The sequence below is a fragment of the Amblyomma americanum genome, chromosome 5 (genome assembly GCF_052857255.1).
Source record: "Amblyomma americanum isolate KBUSLIRL-KWMA chromosome 5, ASM5285725v1, whole genome shotgun sequence".
In the NCBI taxonomy this organism is placed as follows: Eukaryota; Metazoa; Arthropoda; class Arachnida; order Ixodida; family Ixodidae; genus Amblyomma; species Amblyomma americanum.
In genome coordinates this window covers 67621693-67646272 of record NC_135501.1, presented here as the reverse complement: position 1 = coordinate 67646272, position 24580 = coordinate 67621693, and the positions used below count along the sequence as shown (strand labels likewise).

The window sequence follows — 24580 nt, the reverse complement described above, 5'->3', positions numbered from 1 at the left end:
AGTCAAGTACCTCATGTCTTCGCAACTATATATATATATATATATATATATATATATATATATATATATATATATATATATATATATATATATATATATAATAAAAATAAGAAGAATAAATATACGAAAATATATAGCTTTATAAATAAAGGGTAAATCTCCTTTGAAATCAGGCATTCACCATGCGGCTCAGTACTCGTTTTCGTTAAAAAAAACACCAAACAAGCATCAAAACCACATGACCGATGATCAGGTGCGTGTGAACAATAGGAACACCGTCCAACCCGTACCGATAAACATTACATTTGCAGCTGCTTCGAACGCAGCTGACGTCATTCGAAGCCCTCATGTGAAGTGCAAACCCCATAATGTATGATAACAGGGCCGGCATAACTGGCTAAAAATAATAAATAAAGTGAAGAAGTTTTAAAAATTCGAGGACACTTAAGCTTCGTATTTAAGAGCGGGACGCGGGCGCGACAGCGTGTTGTTGCGCGGCCAAGAAGTCCTTGGAACGCCATCGTCTGTTCGGCGTGGCGCCGTGCCCGTTGGACAATGTAACGAAAGGAAATAACGCCTGTCACACATATCTTGGTGGGCACCCGAACCGCGCCGTAAGGCAAAGAATATTTCCAACGACGCCCGGGGCCGGCAATTGCAATTACGCGTTCCTGTCAACATTAGGCTTGCAGCTGCTTTGAAAAGGGTGACGTCATTCGAAGCCCTCGTGCGAGGTGCAAATCGCATAATGTACGATAATGACGCCTGAAAACAATGCGAAGCACGTTCCTTCTCCCCGCGAGTATTTCGCAGTAAAAATTATAATTGCGCTTTCCTGTCGTTGTCTTAAGCAAGAAATGTCAGACTAAAAATTGAATGCAAACAGCATACTACTTTCAACTCAGGCATACAGCTCAAGTTCATTTCACCTGTCTCTGGTTGCACTCGTTGTAGAGCCACATGTGTGAATTTTCAAGTGATGTGGAGAGGGGTAATTGGGTGTCATTTTCCAGCTTCGCTCTCCGACCACCTTCACAGCATGGATTGGGGCCACAATCTTTAATTACTTTATCTTTTCTTTCCTCTAATCAAAAATAACACCCTCATCTCGCATTTCTTTATAACTACATATAATCCCTGTTAAGGCGTTCCCAGAGCGCGGGAAATACGCTTACAACCCATTTGGCGGCGTCTTATGAGCGCGTCTCTCACCCGATATCAATTACTGCGATAAAGAACACAAAAACAGGCCACGTTGTGCGTGCTCAGGTTGTACGAGGCGGGAACAAGATTGTATTTTGGCACAAATAAAACTCATTGCAAATAGGATTTATATAATTAACTTCCTTGTTGATTTTCTAAAAAATGACTCGTTGATTTCGTGTAACCCGCCGCAGTGGCTCAGTGGTTAGGGAAATCGGCTATTGATCTGGAGTACCCGGTTTCGAACCCCACCACGGCAGCAGCGTTTCGATGGAGGCGAAACGCAAAGGCGCCCGTGTGTGTGTGTGCTGTGCGATGTCAGTGCGCGTTAAATATCCACAGGTGGTCAAAAATATTCCAGAGCCCTTGACTATTGGACCTCTTTCTTCCTTTATTTTCTCTCTCCCTTATCTCTTTCCTTACGGCACGGTTCGTTGCCCGCCGAGATGTGAGACAGATACTGGGCCACTGCTTATCCCCAACATTCAATTGAATTTATTTTTATTTTCTGTATGCTTCATTGGAAAATGAAAGCTTGCTTGACTTTCTTTTGAAAAGACAGGTCCGAAGGAGCCATGATGCCTTCTACTGTAGAGCTGCTAGAACTGGATGTAGCTCGTCCAGCACTTGAAGTGCGCTTTTTGCTGCTGGCGTGCGTAGGCTGGAAAGCAGAGCACGCATGGCATTCATTAGTGACGTTAGCATTGCAATCACTTGCATATCTGGGCCATGGCCTTGATCGTGCCTGTTGGCTGGATCATTCTTAGGTGCTGCACACTTCCCTGAGTGCGCCAACATCCCTGACACTGTAGGCGTAGAAGGCTTTGGCAGTGATGGCCAAGTTGCTCTTGGCTGCCAGGACACTGTGGTAATAACGGTAATCACCAGGCCGATGCTGCTGCGCGTTCTGCTCACAACGACGTACTTCCAGTGAGGATCCCAATATCAAGACCTGACGCAGCGTGTGGGTTTCGCCCTTTGGCGCTGGAGCTCACACATTTAGCGTGGGACACGGGAGTTTTGCAACCTCCGCCTCAAGGCATTGGACCCTGGACTGCGCCTTAGTCTTCCACGGAACTTAGCACGTGGCGACGCAACATTGTTATGTCGTTTATGGATCGGTGTTGCTTCTATCAACCACTATGCTTTCCGAATGGGGATGGCCGACAGTCCTGCCTGTGAAAGCTGCGGTTGTGAGGAGACCATCGCTCATCTTCTCTGTGAGTGCCCTGCATTTTCGAGTGCAAGACATACACTGTGTTGTGCCCTGGACCGCCTCGATCATCGCCCATTAACAGAGCAAAAGATCCTCGGTCGACTGCCCTCAAGGCACTCAAGGCACTCTTTGCCTAGTTGAGAGCGACTGGATTGAGTGACAAACTGTGACAGCGTTGTGCGCGTGCGTGTGTGTGTGTTATGCCTTTTTCCCCTTCTCTCTTCCTCCTTTTAGTCCCCTTATTCCTCTTCCTCAGTGCAGGGTAGCGAACCGGATCCCCTTTCTGGTTAACATTCTTGTCTTTCGCGCCTTCCATCTATCTATCTATCTATCTATCTATCTATCTATCTATCTATCTATCTATCTATCTATCTATCTATCTATCTATCTATCTATCTATCTATCTATCTATCTATCTATCTATCTATCTATCTATCTATCTATCTATCTATCTATCTATCTATCTATCTATCTATCTATCTATCTATCTATCTATCTATCTATCTATCTATCTATCTATCTATCTATCTATCTATCTATCTATCTATCTATCTATCTATCTATCTATCTATCTATCTATCTATCTATCTATCTATCTATCTATCTATCTATCTATCTCTATCTATCTCTATCTATCTATCTATCTATCTCTATCTATCTCTATCTATCTCTATCTATCTCTATCTATCTATCTATCTATCTCTATCTATCTCTATCTATCTCTATCTATCTCTATCTATCTCTATCTATCTATCTCTATCTATCTCTATCTATCTCTATCTCTATCTATCTATCTCTATCTATCTATCTCTATCTATCTATCTCTATCTATCTATATCTATCTATCTATCTATCTATCTATCTATCTATCTATCTATCTATCTATCTATCTATCTATCTATCTATCTATCTATCTATCTATCTATCTATCTATCTATCTATCTATCTATCTATCTATCTATCTATCTATCTATCTATCTCTATCTCTATCTATCTATCTATCTATCTATCTATCTATCTATCTATCTATCTATCTATCTATCTATCTATCTATCTATCTATCTATCTATCTATCTATCTATCTATCTATCTATCTATCTATCTATCTATCTATCTATCTATCTATCTATCTATCTATCTATCTCTATCTATCTATCTATCTATCTATCTATCTATCTATCTATCTATCTATCTATCTATCTATCTATCTATCTATCTATCTATCTATCTATCTATCTATCTATCTATCTATCTATCTATCTATCTATCTATCTGTACGCTCACCAGAAATAAAACACTCATTGTCATAACCAAGTCCGAGATCCTTGGACATACAGTTTAACTGTGCGGCAAATGTGGAAAATGTGGAGGCACTGTTATGAAGATAATAAAGGTAATGGTCTCTTCTTTTCGTGCACAGCAAAATCTTTCCTTTAAAGTTTCTCAATCACAAGCAACGTATAGTTAAGGCTGCCATATGAAGGCAACGGGAAATAATTTTGAGGATTGGAGAAACATTAATAGCAATTGTGCGTCAAAATCTTTTTTTTCCCAAATCATTGCGAGCATGCTTTGCCCTATGCTGTATATATGGGGCCGCAATAGCCGCCTAGCCCTGTTAGCATCTGCCTTATATACAGGAGGTGGGGGTCGATCCTCTCGGTCGCCCGGCACGCGCCAATGGAAGAATAGGTAAAAGCTTTCCGGTGGCATTTTGCTCGTGTTCTTGATGGATATATGCTTTCTAAATGAATATCTGACCTCACCTTGAGTATACTACACACTCGTGCAACGATATACTGTGGCCTAAGCCACGCTTGCACCATTAAACCCAAAATTATCAATCTCCTGATCAAATTTATCATGGTTTTGCTGAGTATGTCTAGCCAGTTGCAAATGTCATCTGCCACAAAACTCTGCTTAATAGGCCAGGAGTATATCGATGTCATAACCGTAGTAAGCAATACAACAGAGCAAAAAAGGGTTCTCTCTATGAAACCTTATATTTTACATCTTCATACAATATGAAAAGTGGAGCGCCATTAAAGAGAGAGAAGCTCTAAGGTAGCTCAGTGAATGTGGCGTCTGTTCAAATTACAGAAAAGTGCTTCGTGCTGCCAAATTCAGACTTATTTTTGATCATGTCTTTTTAATTGTCTTAACCAGCACTTTAGTTCCGCTTTTCTTGACCGCCTGCCGAGCGGTGGCATTAAAAAAAAATTTCACCTCCACTTTTTAAGCAATAATTGTTATCTAGAATATGCATTATTGTTAATATCCAAACTTTTGTTCTTTTGCAGAACATTGGAAATTTCCCCTTTTTGACGGCGGTGTATTCATCCACTGCAACGGCAGGCGGAGATAGTCTGCTGTGCTTAAGCGCTGTGCTAACGCAATACAACCCGGAAGCCAGCAACGTTACGTACGTTTGGCTACTGAGAGAGGACGACGGCACTGAAAGGTAAAAAGTCAATGTGTGCACCACCTCGCGGCACATCTCTAGCATGCGACGTCATATTGGAAAACTGATGTTTCTTTCTGGCCATACCTCATAACTGTAGCTGCTGAGATATATAACTGGTATATTTGAGCGTGATTTGATGATTAAGAACATTTATACTTGCAGCGTAGATTATTTTTTCAGGTTTCTCAGTTACGGGCATTCGCTCATTGCCAGCGGCCAGTCGCAATATACAATGAAGCAAGTTTACCTCGACGAAGTTGCCTGTTTCAATAACCCCAATATCGCATAAATAGAGGAAACTACTGTCAGGGAGAACTTTTTCATGGTCCTACGTGCATTTCTGATAGGCAATTTATGCTGCCTGTACAAAACAAAAAAATACCGCAGATGCAGAGAGCTAAAAAAATAGCAAGCGAAATAAGGGACAGAACAAAAACATTTTCAGCTCCTTGGGTAAGGTACTGTTGTCACCTGTCTAGGATATAACATTTATTTAGCAGTAAAACGGGCGGTGTAATATTAACGCTGTTCATGGTAACATGTTCTGGCGAATTTTTCCGTTGGGTGTCGAACCGCTGGGGCTCCATTCATTACTTGAAATTTTCTGCTGGTCTCCTTGTTTCATAGAAGACCATGACTGGCAGTGTTACTGCATGTCAGTAATGTTAAGATCGAATCATTCAAAGCAGATTTATTCACGTACAATGACGCTGGCAATGCCAAAAGTGTCGTACAGTTCTCTGTTCTTTCGGTCGTAAATCCGAGACTGGTTCTGGTAGCCCTTGTTCTGTAAAAAAAATCTTAAATTATTCATTCAATCAATCAGTTTGTCACTGAGGAAAACAGCTCCAGGCCCGCAATTTTGATAAAGGTTCCTTCTGTAGATACGTCGGCCACTCTCAAGCTGCTCAGCATCATTATCTTGACTACGCCCACTGCAGCGCAAATTCATCTTTCATGTCTCTCCGATTAGCCCTGTCATTTGCCATCAGCGACCAACTTATCCTCGCCAACTTCTGAATATCATGTCTCCACCTAATTATCTGCCACCCTCTACTACACTTGCCTTCTCTTTGAACCCACTCCGCTATCCTTAAGGACCAGCAGTTATCTTGTCATCGCATTACGTGCCCTGCCCAAGCCCATTTCTTCTCTTGATTTCGACTATGATGTTATTAACCCACGCTTGTTCTCTCACCCAATCTGCCCGCTTCCAGTCTCTTAACTTTACATTTATCAATTTTTCCCATAGCTCGGTGCATTGTCCTTAGCTTAAGATTAAGCGTTTTCGCAAGCCTCCACGTTTCGGCACCGTAAGTGAATACGGTAAGATACAACTGTTGTACAACTTTCTATTGAGGGATATTGGTAAACTGCCGTTCATGATCTGAGAGAACGTGCCATATGCGCCCCACCTAATATTTATTCTTCTAGTTATGACCCCCTGACGATCCGGATGAGCGGTCACTACCTGTCCTAAGTAGACATATTCCTTCACCACTTCCAGCACCTCGCTAGCAATAACAAACTTCTGTTCCCCTGCGAGTCTGCTCAAAATTACTTTGGCTTTTTCGTGTTAAAGTTTAGACCCACCTTTGTAGTGTGCATGTCTAGCTCAGTGGCCGTACTTTCAAGTTCATCTCATGAGTGACTTAGCAAAGCAATGTCATGAGCGAATCGCAAATTACTTTGATATTAGCTACTCAACTTAATTAAAATTATTTTACCAGAAATTTGGAAGAATAACTGGGCTAAAAACTGTAATTCACAGCTTGAAATGGCCCAGAAAACCTCTACAGGCCAGTGCCGACATAGTTACTAACAATAGGAAACCTAAACAGTGGCAATATAGATAATAGCAGATACTGCACAATAATACGTTGCATACTTTTCAAAACAAAAACAAGCTTAGTTTCAAAATTTTATCAGAAATAATACAGGAATACATCATACATACATATTTGAATAAAACTGCACATTTATATAATCATACCTTAACAGGTGCGAGAAATAATATATCAGTAAAGCAAACATATTTCAAAATCACTACAATTTATAGTTTGGGAAAGGATTCTTGAAGTTGTATAAATGAAGTTATCTCTGCATCTTGACGTTGATTGAGTATTTGTAAGAGATTGAGCTGTAATTAGTACAAGTTCTAGATTGTGCGGAAATTCGGAGCATGCATTCGTCAGTACTACGAGCAGGTAAAATATTTTTTTTTGGGTGGGGGTAGGGTGTAAGACGCAGTTTCTAGTAAAATATTCTGTTCAGTAGCCGAGAAGAAAGAAAGAACGCAAAATAAGGAAATCGTTAATAATATACGTTATTAGCTCTGAAGATTTTGTACGAGGGAAATAGCATTTGGGTCGCCAGTAGGAACGGAACATTGGCAATAGAACGAATGCGGTAAGCGAAATAGGACTACAGCAAATAAATGAGCTGAAAATGGCGCGTAATACGATTGCAGCTTTGCTTTCATAGGGAGAAGTGTTCGGCGACGAGAGAGTGCTCTAGTTCTTGCAGATAGTTTTCTACAGAGGCTATGGACTTAGGAATCCCAGCTAAGATTAGATGAAAAATTAACTACAAGATTCTTCTGTTCATGCAAAATAGCAATTTGTTGTGAGGCATATTTAATAACATGATTAAAATTGAGTGGCTTGTTTCTTGTCCCAAAATAACTCATCCAGATTTTTTTTTGCTTTAACTTTAGTTTCTTCGACTGTGACCAAATAAACAGTTGTTCAAGTATTTCATTGGTACCTTTAATAAAGTCATTTTAATGTGACTAGAGTGTAGAAAGCTTAACTATTATCCATAACTGTTCCCAAATCAGGCCTCGGAATACCTTATGTAACCGGGAGATGAACATCATTGGCTAGATCGTGTCTCCATGCATGACACCCTTCCTTATTAGAATTTTATTGCTGACTTTACGGAGGACAATTATAGCTATGCAGTTCCTATCTTCCAGTATTTTGACATAGCCCCCTCCTACATCCTGATTTCAAAATGCCTCTATGACCGCAGAGGTTTCTTCAGAGTAAAATGCTTTCTTGTAATCAATGAAGGCTATATATGGAGTTGGCTTTATTCTGCGCATTTCTCTATCACCTGAATGATAGTGTGAATACGTTATATTGTGGAATATCCTTTGCGAAAGCCCGCCTCATCATTTGGTTGATTAAAGCCTAAGGTTGCATTGCCTCTATTAGCAATTACCTCAATGAATACCTTATACGCAACGGGCAGTAAGATGATCGGCCTGTAATTTTTCAACTCCTTCACGTGTCCATTCCCATTAGTTAAGGTAATAGAAGCGCTCTTTCAGGCTTGCACACTAGAGGTCACAAGGCATTGCGTATGCAGAGTGGCTAGTTTTTCTAGCAAAATCTCCCCTTCATCCTTCGAGAGGTCAACTGTTGCTTTTCCTCACCAGCTGCTTTCCCCCTTTGCACTGCTCCTAAGGCTTTATTTGGTTCCTCTTTCGTTAATGACGAGATGTCCCATTGCTGTGCTGAACTGCATCTGTAATTAACAGTCTTATTACATTGGTTATTGTATATTTTTGTATAGAACTATTCGATTACTCTATTTTGTTCATATTTCCAAGGAGACTGCCCTCGTTATCACTTAGCTCATACGTCCGGTTATTACCTACGCCTAGTTTCTTCTTCACTGTTTTTGGGTTATCTTCTTTCTATAGAGCACGATTGACTTTCTCCATATTAAACTTTTTGATGTCGGCTGCCCTGCGTTTACATAATAACTTTGACAGTTCTTCCAGTTCTATTCTGTCTGTAGGGGTAGATGCTTTCATGCTTTGGCGCTTCTTAATCAGATCTTTCGTCACCTGAGATAGCCTTCCGGTATCCTGTCGAACCGTCCTACCGCCTACTTCTACTGCGCACTCCGCAATGATGGCTGCCAGATTATCGTTCATTGTATGAAGATAAAATAGCCTTCCTCAGTTAAAGCCCAATATCTGTTTTGCAGCGATAACCTGAATTCGTGTACTTTCCCTCTTACGGCTAACACGTTAATGGACTTCTTCACTAGCTTCTTCCGTTCCCTCTTCAAGTCTAAGCTGATTCGATGCCGTACCATTTTGTGGTCGCTACAGCCCACCTTTCCGATGACGGCCACATCTTGAACGATGCCATGTTGAGCGCATAGTATGAAGTTGATTTCATTTTTAGTCTCACCATTTTGGCTCTTGAAAGTTTATTTCCTATTTTTTTTTTTTGCGGAAGAAGGTATTCTTGATCCGTAAATTATTTCTTTTTGCGAATTCGACTAATAACTCTCCCTTGCTATTTATACGAAATATCCCATAGTCGCCTACCGCGTGGTCACCAGCCTGCTTCTTGCCAACCTTCGCATTGAAGTCGACCATCAGTAAAGTGTTCTATGATTTTGCTTTATTCATTGCCAATTCCACGTCTTCGTAAAAGCTTTCAACGGTCTGGTCGGTAAGGCTGGTTTTAGGCGCGTAGGCTTGCAGCGCTTTCAGCTTGTACCTCGTAATAAGCCTAATTACGATAGCTGCCACTCTCTCGTTAACACTGTAGAACTCCTATATGTTGCCAGCTATATCATGATTGCCGAGCAATCCCACACCTAGTTCTCGTCTGTCCGCTAATCTACGATAGCACAGTACGTGCTCGTTCTTTAGTATTGTATACGCCTCACATCTGTCCTCTTCACCTTACTAAGCCCTCTGATATCGAATTTAATGCCCGCTAGATCCTCGAACAGCACTGATTGCTGCTACTACCCCACATTTATTCAACATACAAGATGACAGCATCGTTGGGGGCTTGAATTCAAGGCCGTGGTTCCTTGTTTGCTTTTGAAGAACGACTGTAAACTTCCAGCGACTCTTCTTGATCGCCCTTTCGTTCAGAATGGGACGCCTCTGCTTGACATACGGCCTGTGGGGGCCCGCCACTGCCGTGCGTTCAAAGCAGGCCCCAGAGTTTGTGGCTAGTTATAAGTGTAGAATAGTGCCACGGAGTGGTAGTGGCGCCTTCATTGAAACAATGGTTTTGAAATCTAAACGCTGTGGTTTCGGAAAGAGCTCTGAAGCACTGAAGATAAGCCCGCAGAGAAAGAATTCCGCCTCACTGCTTCTTCGAACAAATGTTTACGTAAATAAAGCAAGCAACTCGCTTTTGATGTTGTAACCTGGTGTACAAGCCGGTCAGAGGGATAAGAATCCTCCCCTCGTCTCCAAGTGCTCTGAGATATTTGCTAACTTCCCACATAAATTGCCTAAGATAACGAGACACATATTGAACTTTACAAATGGTCTCACGCGGAGTCTTTATCGTTCAAGGGCAGATTAAGTGGCATCTCCCGTAACGAAAGATGAAGTGATAAATTGATCTGCCAGTGGTGATGTATAAAGAATATCGGAAAACAAATGTTGTAAACAAAAGAGTGCGCCCGAAATATGAGGATGCTAAGCAACTCCTACCATATGCCCAACTGCATCGTAAATTGCTGCAAGCTTAACAAGGAAAAATGATAGACATAAGTAGACAGTGAATAGAAAATTCTTTATCCACTTCCAGTCGAGACGGGAGGGAAACTGCCAGAAACAAAATGATGAGATTCTTCATACATTTTGAAATAATATTTTCGGCAAAGCACACTACAAGACAGCGGTGATGCCAGGAGAGCATTTCGTCGAGTCTGTTTATTGAATTATACCACTTTTATGCACAGGCAAAGTTCACGTTTACTCCGGCATTTCCAGCTATGTGACAATAACTGAATTCGTATATCATTTGTAGAAGAGACTCTAACTGCGGACGAACAGTGGAAACGAATCAGCCTGATGGCATCTACGTCATTCGCAATAAGTTGAACAAAATTGTGCACAAATCAATTTTAAGTGTTCTCTCTCCCTTTGAAGGCCCGTCATTCACAGAATATATGAAGGAGACGCCCCCAACCAAGTCAAAGATTTTAGTTCTGACGGTAAGTGTTGCAGATATAACGCTCATTGCACGTGTCCTCTTGGTCCGACTCGAAAACGAAATTCTTCCAAAGAGCCTTCATTCTAGCATAAAGCACAGAGTTCGGTGGCCTGATGTCTCTGCTTTCATATTCAGTTCAGATACACCGTTCAACACATGGATCCATACAATACGTAGGGCACAGGTGGTCAGAATAGACTGAAAATATGTCTCGAATTGTTTGAGGAGCCCTGATGTTGAGCCCTGATGTAGTTTCGATGAAGAGGCCCTCTTAAAACTTGCATTAAAAACTATATCCTTTTAATTTCATCCTTAAAGGAAAATGTTACGATAGAGGAGGCAGGAGTTCTTGAACTACGCTCCTTGCCCTAATTAGAAACAAAAATATATTGTCCACAAGGCGTAGGAGCTGCTTTTTTGTCAATGAGTTTTCTCCAACTGCTCCAAAGACTTTTCTGTTCCTTATTGCTATTTAATGTGCACTTATAGCTCGTATCAAAATATCGCAATATTGATTTAAACGTTAGGGCTGATCATCAGAAGCAGTATGCTCTGATGCAGTGTTCACGTTATCCCGCTACTGCCGATATTAACATTAAATGAATAAATTTCTGACTATAAACTTTATCTGCATACATTGGACATCGTAAGCACTTTGCGTCATTGGCCATTGGCAGCACAAATGAAATTATTCTCTCAAGGTATCCTTACTCCTTTTCAGACCCAAGCAGCCCTGCCACTGCCACGATAACCTACACGGACTCCGAAACTTGCTTTGTTATGAAGACAAATGAACTGGGAGGCCGTAAGAAGCCCTTTTCTCTCTTTCAGGGTATATTGTGCCATAGAAAAGATTGCCGGGATATATAGGTGTTCCGTAATTTTATATTTAGCTTACAAAGCTAAACTGAGACGATCTATTTTCAAACGTCATATATTCAAAACCTCCAACGTGCAATGGAGACTATTAATTATATTCACAAGTTTTATTTAATTCATACCTTTGGTGGGTAGTATTTGCATATGCAACGATAAATATAGCAAAATCAGCGTTTAAGCGCAAAGAAGGCCAAGATCTTACACCAATGCTCGCTTACGCGTAAAAGTTTTACTGAGCGCTCATGTTGGTCCTTCACCTGTTCCCCGTCTATCCGCTGATTTTACTTAGTTCACCGAAACGGTGGTATAGTAGTTAGGGCATCCACATCAAATGCGAGAGGTGCGGGGTTCGATCGCCAGTGCTGTCGGGTAGCCACCGATGAAACAATGGGTACAAGCTCTGTCCAGGTCTGGTGCTTGGCTTATTTTAGGTGAAATGCTTTGGAACTGGTTCTTCTACCTCACCTTAAGTAGAAGAAAAAGCCTTGTGCCATTACGCCATTTTGCCACAGATGCCCTTGCGGCATAAAAAAAAACGATTATCATAATCGATTTTACTTAGTTCACACGATGCAGAGAAAATTCAGTACCAATCATTCAGTGCGGCGAACAAGAAGGCAATAAATCTAAATGGCTGCTTGAAGAAAGAAGCGGATGGTGCAGAGGCCATCAATTTCATAGGTGTGCCATCACAGAGTGCAGATAGAAAGGAAATAAAGGAAAAAATCAATTGGACGCTCCTCGTGCCGAATTGACACCAAGAGTTGAGTGAAACAAACTCCACGCACTCCTGACGTATAACAATGGCTTCTTACAAGACTCACTTGCCCATGGCGTTTTACAGAAATGATGGACCGAGTGATGTGCCTAAACATCACACTGCCGATGACCTTTTTTTGTTGCTCCTGAATTCGTTTGACAAGTTATCTAATTTTTTACACCGAGAATTGAAACAATTTTCAGCGAGCTATCAGTTAAACGGTTACCAGGGGTTAAATAGCCGTGATATAATGGTTGATAGAATCAAGGTGTATTGTTGGGCAAGTTGGTCAGACATTCTGTAGAAAAACACGAAAAAAAACACAAGACTAAAAACATACTCACACGAGCTTTCTCAAATCCAGCTTTCTAGAGAAAAAAATGTTGAAAATTAGAAAATTGTAAGACACTGCTATGGAGGTAATAAAGGTAATGGATCATTATTCTGGTATCTAGCAAAAACTTTCTTCTAAAGTGATTCCAGTGATCGCATCGAACAGTTAAAACTGGCATAGGAAAGCAACGGGGAACGTTTTTGTCAATAGGAAAAACGTGAATAGAAAAGCAAATACAAGACTGCCGCCTGCTCTTCTGTGGATATATTCATTGTTGTAGTGAAATATTTCATTATAGAAAAAATTGATCTCATCAATGGTTCCCCGCTCAAAAATGCGTTTGTCCAGGAATGGTGGGGATGGAAATGAAGGCGCCCACTGCGGAGCGCTTTCTTCTTTTATAAGACATCCTCTGCGTTTTGATCCATTTTAACCAAGCGTTTGGAGGCCGCAGTCTCAACCAGATTTGCAAACGTTTATTTTGATGAGTCACATTTGCTGTTCGCTGCCGTCGACTCTCGACGCGGTGAATATTATCAGCTTTACTATCACTGGTTGGTCCGGACTTGTCGGCACAGATCCTCTGCTTAGTAAGGTCGCACTGCCTATAAGCATAAATAAAAAACAAGAGAGTCTATGTGAAATTCGGAAGCAAATAGTGTCAAGAGCACATTGAATCTTTGTGTCAGAAAGCAATGCCAATTTCATTATTTCCGTGATAACAAAATATGCAGAAAAACATCATTTTCCGTTTACTCCGCAGCATTCGGCATTCAGAAGCCTCATCTTCGAGTCAGTCTCCGTCGCCCCTACATCGAGTGGATTGTTCTGTTAGCGTCGATAAACTAGCCCTAAGGCGCACTAGCCAAAAAAATTCTTATAAACTCTGGAAGTTTTTTGCAAATTTTTTGTTTTAATTTAAAACCCAACGTATTGAATTCGGCTCGACTCCTTCAGTGGTTGTTGAGGGCAGTAGCTAGCGTATATAAGTGTGCATGGAGGGGAGCAGGAGGTCTAAAAAAGGAAACCGCTGATGCGAAAGGCACGTGGGAGGGGGGAGGAAGGCGGTTAAGGCTGTGAGTCACGTTGTCGGACTGTGCAAAGGACGCTAATGGCGACTTCTCGTCTTTGAGCTGAAGAGCACAGTCCCTTGGCATATACAGCTGGCAGACTTCCCGTTGTGCGGTAGTACACCAACCGGCCAAGCGGATGCCTCTACGCCATTTGTGCACAGGGAGAACCGCTCGAAAAGAAACGTGCGGAGTCATCTTTCAGCTGCAGGGACTTCGCCGTGTAGCTCGCCCTGCAGAAAAGTCGCCAGTGACCGCATCTGCGCAGTACCACAACGTGACACACAGCCTTAACCCCACCGCCCCTATCTGCCCACTCCGCCGCACCTTACGCATCACAGCTTTCCTTCTTTCGACGTTCTCCGCCCCTCCATGCATACTTAAAAACCCTAGCTAGTGCCGCCTGTCATCCCTGAAGAAGGGGCAGAGCCGACTTAGAAACCTTGGGATTTAAATTACTAAACTTTTTGGTTGGAGACGTTTCAGTTTTTTAAATGGCATCAAACACACCAGACACGAAATCTGTCAACACGATTATACCTTGCCAAAAGCATGACGCGCTCGATAAGGAGCGCAGCGATCAATCGCACAGCGTGATTGTCGCGATCTCCTTTACCCCTCACCTCCTGGCGGAACGCGGAAAGGGCCCCTAGCGTTTCCCTTCTGGGACAAGAGCAGCGCAGTCATACTCTTGTGAGCATCGCCAATTACGCAATGCGCACATGCGCAGATCTTGCCTGCGTCAGAACTGTGTTCCTGTATTTTATGTGGACAGCAGCACATAAACTCGATAAACTTCTATAACATTCCGTCGAGAACACCTGCTGCAAAAGAAAGCACTTCCGCAGGCAGCAGAGAACCCAGAAGCGCGCGCGAAAGCCAGAGAGCCCTTTGCGGCGGCATTTTCATACTAACAGTCACCTCCGTTTAACGCTTTTCGCTAACTCTGTTAAGATATCTTTTGGCTATTGATTAGATTACGATTTCACACGACTGCCGTGGCCGCGGCTAGAACCTCGCGTCGCTTCTCCGGCGTAGCATGAAACTCCACACCCTGCGGAATTCCCGCGCGCGCCGGCAGCCAGAGGTTGGGCCAAATAGTGGGGCCGGCGGCGGAGCGCCTAGGTTAAAGTGTAGAAAAAATGACGATAGGAAAGGAAAAAGATCAAGAAAATAAAATTCAAATTTTGACTACAGGTAACTCACTTCTACAAAACTTGTTAAAAATTCTTGCAGGGGATAATTGTGAACTAGCGTCCTTGAACAACCCACAAAGACCACACCTAATTGGGAGGCCATTTCAGCGTCTTTCTTCTAGCCTGAATTTAGCATACTGCATAAAAAATTATTTTTGCTGTGGCTTTTTATGTTCTTGTTGTGAGGAAGTTACACAGCAACTTTTATGCATGTCGGGGGTTTAGGAAGAAAGTTACGGCTATGTCGCGAAAACGCGACAACAGGTCGTAATGGATCAAAAAATGTTTATTTTCAAAAGCGCTGCTTTTCCAGAAAACACTTCAGAACTCATTTCTTTGAGCTCAACACATTTGTATCTCAGTTCTTGTGAAAAGAAATGAAACAATTTGAACTTTTTTTTATACACAGATGAACTTTGCACTTTGTGCAGAAAGAAACAGGTTGGCCTTTGCAGCCAGGCATCTTGCACCGTTGTCGTTGCTGCGACACTTCAGGCCAGTGGCCAACATTGTCTTGACGGACTTCAACATTAGGTGTTGGAGCTGCTGGTCCTCTTCTTTTCTTCTTCTCAAGCTCTGCTTCCACGGAAAGAGACGGCCGGCCCCTCTTCTTCATCATGTCCTTGTTCTGATTACAGAGGCAGCTGGCTAGAGAAGCTTTGAACGCTAAAAGATCCAGTTGTTGTTTTTTTGGTATTGCTAGAACATCGCAATCCCTCTGGTAGAGCAGCCAGCTGCTCACAACAGCCATGTCAACAAAATAAAAAAAATCGCAGGTAGAATTTCTTCGACTTCAGAAAAATTCTATAGTACGCCATGAGCCCATCTAGAAGGTCGACCCCACCCATAAAAGTGTTGTAAGTCTTCACAATGGCTGGCTGCTGAACTTCGCATCTTTCTTTCTTTTTGCGGTCATACCGCTGGCAGCTTCCTAGAGGCTGGGCTCTCCCGAATGTGCTGGCAATATTCACTCCCCGGCTGTCGTACCATTTCACTACTCGGACTTCGACCCCTTCAATAGTAGCCTGCCTCTCCACGTGGCTTCCTCTACCGTTCTTCTTCATTTCTGCATCGCTGGGCAGTCGGCATCCAGAAATCCTGTTTGCGCGTGCAGTTCCCATAGCTGGAATACCGCGCTGATGCAAAATTTACTAGCAGTTTTATGGATGTGAACCAGTTGTCAAAAAAGAGCAAGTAGCTCTTGTTCTCTGGGATGGAGCGCGAAAGCTCGAGCACAACATTAGAGCTTGCTCCAAGGTCAGGTAATCCAGGAACAGGGCGGATGTCCCCTGTGTATATAGAGAAGTCAGAGACAAGTCCGTGGGTGTCGCAAAGTACAAAAATCTTGTAGCCCCCCTTGTGAGGCTTGCTAGGGACGTACTGCTTAAGTGACGAGCGGCCTTTGAACCGAACAATTTGCTCGTCGACCACCAGCATCGCACTTTGGAAGGATTTGAAATTTGAGCAGCAGATTGTCAATGAGTAGTCGAATTTTGAAGAGCCTGTCTTTGCCAGCATTTGCTTGTAGGAGATTGTTGTCGTTGAAATGAAGGCTGTTCTTTATCGCTTGCCACCTGTCACGTGACATAACTTCTGCCACTTTTTCTACTCGCATCTCGCGGTTCCAGTACATGCGCGATTGCGGAAGCCTGTATATGGACATATACATTGTGGCCCCAAGAAACTGCTCCAGTTCAGCGCGTGTTAGGCATAGTGCTTTGTTGGAATTCTTCTGTACTGCATAGAGATTGGACTGGTCTGTAATCTCGTCAAGAAGCTTGTCGTCAAAAAAATACCGGAAGTACGCAATGGGAGCTTTCGGCTCATCTGGAGGGTCTGGAAGACCGTCTTCCCATTGAGGGTGGCATGTCCGCGGATGGTTCACTTGCTTCCAGAGGAAACTTCTTGCGCTTGACGTTGACGGCTCTTCCGTTTCACCTTCTTCATCTGCAAAAAAAAAGAAAAAGAAATCACTGCTAGGTCGGCAAACCACACATGAGAAGCCATACAACATTGGCTTGAAAAAATTGGCTGGGGCTTAGCTAAGGGCCTGGATATCTCGAAGCGAAAAGCTGCGGTGATCCGCGATAAACACGCGCTTGCGGCGAACGTCAAACGATGACGCATAGCGCGCGGCAGCGTGCGCCTGTTCTATGGGCAAGCGCGCCTTATATACCCCTACTTTCAAATGCGCACTGCGCACGGCTGCGGCGAAAGGTCAAACGGTGGCGCGGAGAAGCGACGGCACACATGGGCAGTAGCCTGCGCCGTGCGTGACGTCACTAGTGCTCCGACGAACGCCGGCTCACGCGAAAAGCGGTGTTGACTAGCGTAGTGATGCTTTTCGGTTCAAAAGGAAAAGACGCGCCACTGCAATACAACACGAAAGAACGCTGATGGTGTTTCACATTGCAGCCGAATGCAACTCGCCCAACAAACAAAAAATTGCACACCTGTGTCACTCCCAGACTGCCCAGATTGATCTGATGGGGCAGCGTGTTCTGTGTCAGGGCTGTATTCCGAATCGCTGTCGCTGAGGCAGCTATCTTCGCTTTCTTCAACGGGTGGAACCCTGATCCCGTAGAACCTTCTGGTGTCCATCACGAACGAGACGCATCAAATAACTGCAAAAAACAACATTTACTAGTTTTTTGACCACATGCCGAGGAAGACGAAGTTGTGCACAAATCGGGACGCTACAGCCTGTTGATGCGAAAACGCAACAAAGCGACGCATGCTTGAAAAAACAACTAATCTTCAAAAACAAATTATTTACTTGATCTGCGTGCATTATTGAACCAAGTGCCCGTTATGCAAATTTTTTTTTATATTCAAAAAACTTACATACCTTGAATGGAGACGGATGTCAATGGACGGATAGTGAGAACTGTTCTTCGTCGGCATCAACTGGAGAAATGGCAGCCGCCAGCTCTTTACTGAATTGACGATAGATGGCGCTGCCTTTTCCACGTGTTGCCAGAGATCTGTGGATTCCCTCTGAGCGCAGGGGTAGCGGCTACAGATGTTTTGTTCTGGTGGAGCGGCTTAAAACCGGTATGATGCGAAATCGCGACAACAGGTCATAAGAGGTTAATGTTGTAGCCTTCCTCGTAGTCTATTTTTCCTTCAAACTGAAGCTGAAAAAGCCAATACTCAATTTTTGTCTGGGCTGCCACATCATTTGTACATGACAGGCCTGAAAATTCACGCATGGTGACTGCAGTCACTGCAACTACCACCTGAGATGATGATGGAATTATGCGTTTTCCTCACATGCGAAAATATTGATTTCAAAGCATTTAGGATAAAAAAGGAATAGTATCGAATTCTCATCAAGCTTATTTCGTTTATAGACGAAAGTTGTCTTTTGCTTCTCGGAGAACCGCGGAAAGAAATGGTCTTACTGACTGGAACAGAATGAGGAATCTCTGCGAACACCGCAGCTTCACTTCTAGATTCCTTGTACAATTTCGCCATCACCGCCGCGCAACATGAAGTAAATGCGCGCCTCCTCTCGCCGCCGAAAATTCTGCGCCGTAGGAGAACAGCAATGGGAATAATCAAAACATTAAATATTTAAAGGCGTAAGCCTGGTTTTGCGAATTGTTGTGCACGCGTAAAAGTTATGTACGAATTCTGCATTTACACGAATAATTCATTATCACTCAATAGTTCGTTCCTCAGGTTCTTTGAACAACCATGCATCTAAACTAGCTAGCCGCCCTTGACCGCTAGCGAAAGCTTAGGTGCCGATATGGCTGAACCATTGCAGCTTTTAAAAAGTTGCATGTAAAATTTATTTCAACTTCATTTTCTCAGCTGATCAGTGATCAGAACACCTGAACGTCGACGGTGAAAACACATAGAAGAAATGGTCGTGCCGGAAAGAACGTTGTTACATCCGATCTCATATCAAGGCCAAAATGCTGCAGTGATAACATTAGTTAACATGTAGAGATCTCCTTAATATTGCTTGTTGTTAAAATTCTCGCGTGGGGGGAGGGGGGGGGGGGGGTAGCAAAGATCATTTTCACGGCTGGTTAGATCTATGAAGAGTAGGAACCGTACTAGTTAGCAGGGCGTAATAACATTGTGACGCGGATAAAATTTAGTTTCAAACTTTGCAGCCAGCCACCGCGTAGGCTCAGTGGTTATGGCATTTGCCGGTGACACGAAACGCGGGTTCGATCTCAGTCCCAACAGTCGAATTTCGATACACGTAAAGAAGCCCAGGTGGTCTAAATATGCGGAGCCCTTCACTATGGCGTCCCCAATAGCCTTAGTCGCTTCGGGACTCTAAACCATCGTAAACCATAAAGCATACACAAACTTTGCAGCCAGCTTCCACGGGTGAACGTTATAAAATTGGCCTGAAGAAGTAAATCTCCAGGAATTTTAAAATTGCCACAGAAATAACGTCAAATGATGAAAACAAGAAGCTTGACGTGTAGCCATGGTAATGAATATGAAGGATTTTATAACCCAAGGGCAGCGTGTCGAATGAGCGCCATGATACAAGATATTTCACTGCGCTGAACATGGGGTCGAAGTCGTATTTTTCTAAATTTTTTCACCAAACAGAAGGCCGTAGGAACGCGTGTACATCATCACGTAGTGGGGACAAAAGTCCGCCATTCAGGAAGAAAGCGAAAAGGGCTTTCAGAAGGAACTGTTTATCGTGACGGCTCGTCCACAGAAAAAACTGACTTGGCGTCAGCGTACGCAGCGATTGTGATCAGCAGGCGTCGAACCGGTTTACCTGCCGCTGTCAAGCGCGCTGAATTAAGCTCGCAAGGGATCATCGAGATAATGCGCCAAAGCTGCTGCAAAAATCTTGGCACAACGTGAAAGCAGTCATGCCTGGTTGCAGTGATTCGAGATCAGTCTGGAGCAAACAAAATGATAGAGCCCAGCAAACAAAATGATAGAGCCGAGTTCTGGTGGATATGAGCGTCAACAAACTGTGCAAAGATTAGTGGAAATATATCCTAACACCTGTTGGTAACCGGTGCCTCTGATGATAAAACCCCGTACCTACCGCATACGATGCGGACGCTCATACGACTGAGGCCACCGCTGCAGCATTAATGCGAAAGCAATGCATGACTCATGGGCAACGAAACTCGTCGTCGGCATTGACCAGCAGCACTGTCCTAAATTCTTAGACGACGCACCCGTGGTATCAAAGAAATATAGGATTTCTACAGAAGATACGGGGAATGAGGACGTTAAGATTCCGGAGCTAGCACTCAAACCACATGCCGCAAAACTACGCTGCTTGTTAGCGACATAAGGTTAGTCTTGTATATACTATGCCTTATGGCTGTATACTGAAAAGTAGGTTTGCCGTTATAAGAAAAAATAATAAATATATATTATTAAGAATAAAATACACAGGAAATAAAAACAGAAATTCATTTTGTATTCAGAGGACGTAAGTTGCCTAAAATACCCTTCGTAAGTTTTCATTTCCAGCGAAATAGGCATCTTTAAAGACGGATGTTGCGCTGTTATAATATATTACCACACTAACAGGATAAAGAGCTGATTGCCGTCCATTTAAGCTAGTCTGAGCTGCCTCTGAGAGAAAATATTCTTAGATCGAGCTTCTGTGCAGTGACAAGTCTTTCAAAAAAACATGTTCTATTTTCAGTGTGCATACTGTGGGTGAACAGCGAATTTAAAAACAATTTTCCGCAAGAGTGCACCCTCAAGTATGAAGAAAGCTGCGGCGAAGGAGTTCTGATTTACGACCAGGACGTTTGTGATAAATCAACTTCGACGTGAAGAGCACTACTTAAAGCGCCACCTTCAAGTCTCCGGCTACTTGAATGAATATGTTTTTCGTACAGTTTTAAAAAAATCGAACACTGTCCTCACTGCGGATTGCAATTGTATACGAATATATATTTGCAAAAACAGATTGCTCAGTCTTTACCTGTATTTTTTACGACGGCCAATGGCCCTCGACACTTCACCGTAGGTTCGGGCTGCATAATCACCCTGATCAAAAGCAGCCCCATTTCTTTCACAAAACAAAAATTCTCTAAAGGAAAATCAAGCACATGTCATAACTCCATTATAGTGCACAGATATTCCATTGAAAAGCATTCTAAACAGGAGCTGATCTTATCAGTTATCAATTCCTACTAGGACACGCTGCAGGAGATCCGTACCAACTACGGTAATTCCGCGCAATCTCCCTCTTTGTAATTGGAGTAAGCGTTCTACGTTTCCGGCGCCTCTGGATTTGAGTTGCCCGCGATTACATTATTGTTTGCTCGTATCAATGACATAGCAGTACAAAGATGCAGCTAGTCCTAGGTGATTCCTGTTTCTTCCACAATTCTTCGTTTTATTTCAAGGAAAATATGCTCACTTGGATTTATATTTTATCCCCTAGTGCTTATGTTTTGTAGCGATAGCTACATTACATAGAATTTCGAGCCTTCAGCGTGGCGGCACAGAAACAGGGTGGCGGCGCCGCCAAGCTGTCACGTGGTTGGTCACGTGGTGCGGAGCAGCTGCCGGCAGCGCGGCGCCGTGGCTGATCACGTGGTTCGTCACGTGATTAGTCACGTGACCAAGTTCCACTCAGCCAGCTTTAGCTATCGCGTCACTCCAGGTTTAACCTGAGCTAAACCACCACAATTTCTTTTTGCCTCTTTAAGGTCCACTTGCTTTAAAACACTGTCCTTTAAGGTCCACTTGCTCAAAAACACTGTCCAGAATTGCTGGGTACGGTTCATCGGGACTGCTACATACGTGTGGGGTAATCGCTTATACGTGCAATCATCATAATCACGCTCTGCTGCAGTGGTGGTGTTGGAGTTGCCGTCGTCGTTGTTCTGACTAAAGAATCCGAATCGTTTGGAACAGCATTTAGGAATTGTTAGCGAGGTGCTGAAAGTGGTTAGAGAATACGTCTACCTAGGGCAGGTAGTGACCGCAGACCCGAATCACGAGAGCGAAACTAGAAGGATAATAAAGGCGCGGAGCGCATATAGCAGGTTCTCTCCAATCAAGAATGGCAGTTTACCAATATCCGTTATGTGAAAAGTATATAACCGCGGTATATTACCGGTGCTCAGCTATGAGGCAGATACATGCAGGATAACGAACAGGGTTCAACTTAAGGTAGGGACAACGAAGCGAGATGTGGAAAGGAAAATGAAAAGTTTAACTTTCAGAGACAGGAAGAGGGCAGAGTGGGTCAGGGAAGGAAGGCGGGATATTTATTTATCTATCACATTACCCACAACACCTTTATGGGATTACAGTGCGGGGGGGGGGGGGGGGGTGGGGGGGGGAGAGAGTTACAGCAATGATACGACATACTGGCAGCGAAAGAAGAAAAAAGTAGCAAAAAATACATTCTAGCATAATTTGGTACAAACAAGCAAGTATAAAGTTACAGCAACGCGGCAAACAATCCATTAGATGCTGTTGAGACGACTTCCAGTGGCAACTTATATCACTGATTTCTTGTTTTTGGAAAAAATGACATTTTTAGTAAACCTGTTCGGCATTTTATTTCTTTTACTTTGAAAGTGTGACCCCTTCATGCACGTATATCGTGTGCGCAAATAAGTAATGGTCACGGTCAATACCTCTTTAAAATGGTGTATATTATGGAAGAATTTAAGCCTAAGTACGTATCTGAGTCTCTGCAGTGAAACCCATCCTAACGACTTCAACGCTGCAGAAACACTATAATTTCTTTTGTAAGTATTTAAAGCAAATCCTACAACCAGGTTTTGGATCTTTTCTAATATATCAATATCAATTTAGTTTTAGGGTCTCATATTGTTCATGCATACTCCAGTAAAGGCCATAAATTAGTGGTGTATAGCAGTTATTTAGACTGGGAAGAAAAAAACACTTGGCATCCCTGCGTCAGAAACCCAAAAATCGCCCTGTGTTTGCTGTTGTGTAACTATTGTGGCTTTGCGAACACAGATCTCTTGTTATGTACACACCGAGATATTTGTATTCGGTGACGGACAGGAAGCTCTCAGCGTTAATGCTTTAAAGAAAATTACAAGGTGACAATTTTATAGGAAAACACTTATGAACTCTTTTCCGGAGATTAATAGTCATGCTCCATTTATCACACCGTCCAGAAATTCAATCAAGGTCACACATCAAAGCGTCACGGTGAGCAGGATTAGCAACACTTCGGTACAAAACATCCTAGTCGAAATCAAGAGGAAGAAATGGACTTGGGCAGGGCTTATGATGCGAAGGCAAAATATCCGATAGTTTTAGGAGTAACGGACTTGATTCCAAGAGAATGCAAGTATAGCAGGGGGCGGCGGAAGTTTATGGGAGCCAGTGAGATAAGAACTTTGAGGATATAGGTTGGAAGCAGCTGGCACAGGTCAAGGTGATTAGAGACACATGGGAAGGGCCTTTTCCCTACAGTGGGCTAATTTACGCTGCTGCTGACAATTATGAAGGTGATTGTAATTTCAGTATTGTGCAAACACCCAGCGCTCGTACTTTCATTTCCTTTCTTTCTTCTCGGCCTTGTAACGCTGAATACTAATCATGAACTATCTTTTATCCTCACCTTAAAGGCCAACAACACGCAATGTTCAAAAGATGCAGTGCAGGGCGGATTCGCTAAATTCAGTGAATTTCTGCGTCGTTGTTACATGTTGGCAGCCACAATAGGAGAAATGCACTCATGAGGTGAGAAAGGCAACTGTCGGCAGTGCACAGGCTTCAGCCAGCTTCAACACATGGGCCGGATCTACACCAGCAAGCCTACCATGTACGCTTTGTCCGTTCACCGCTAATTAGCACATCTTAGCTGTCTTGTGATGCACTGCACCGCTGACTACGCTATGCTGAAGAAAGCGCACTTTGAACTAAAGAAGCTTACTTTAAAAGTTGCTGACAACCTAAGTAGGAACCCAATTAATATTTATTCGAGACGTTCAGATTGCCCACAGGTATAGAAATTCCGTAACTGCGATATTGTCTAGTGGTCTATTATGTCACTCTAAATAACGGAGTAATCGATGGACAATTTTGTCGCACAGTTTTTGTTCTTGCAACACTGCGGTTTAGCCCCAGAACACCTCCTGTTCAAAGAGGGCGCGTTTTTCGAGGAAGCAATTACCGCAGGGAAAAAGAGCAGTATCCAAAGCTTGTGCGTGACCTGCTGCACCGGCGCCTTATCAAACACTGTTCGGAATGTTTCGCGTGCCGTGCTGCCTTGTCAAAAACAACGCGACGAGCGTTGTCCGAACCGCGGGCGCAAAGCTTCTCTAACGTCTCGTCATTAATACCAAAAGCGCTTCGGGGCTGGTATCGTCGGCACCCATGTTGGATTTTAATCGATAATACAGTAAATACCAGTTGTCTCAGGAAAATTTAACCCATGTTTCAAAAAAAGACGAAGTGTTCTAGCTCTGTAAAACCAACTGAGGGTTGTTAAAGTCGTGTGGCATAGTCTGTAGTATT

General features: G+C 43.1%; 1 protein-coding gene across 1 annotated transcript in view; it reads left to right on the top strand.

Annotated features, from left to right (window-relative positions):
• The window catches only part of LOC144134764 (uncharacterized), a 30832-nt gene extending 9807 nt beyond the window's left edge, over window positions 1-21025 (top strand). The window contains exons 2-5 of the mRNA XM_077667591.1: window positions 4720-4880; window positions 10807-10871; window positions 11592-11675; window positions 20763-21025. Coding sequence (XP_077523717.1) covers window positions 4720-4880; window positions 10807-10871; window positions 11592-11675; window positions 20763-20896 — 444 coding nt within the window. The 3' untranslated portion in view covers window positions 20897-21025. The remainder of the gene's footprint in view (window positions 1-4719; window positions 4881-10806; window positions 10872-11591; window positions 11676-20762) is intronic.
• Window positions 21026-24580: the final 3555 nt, after the last annotated feature.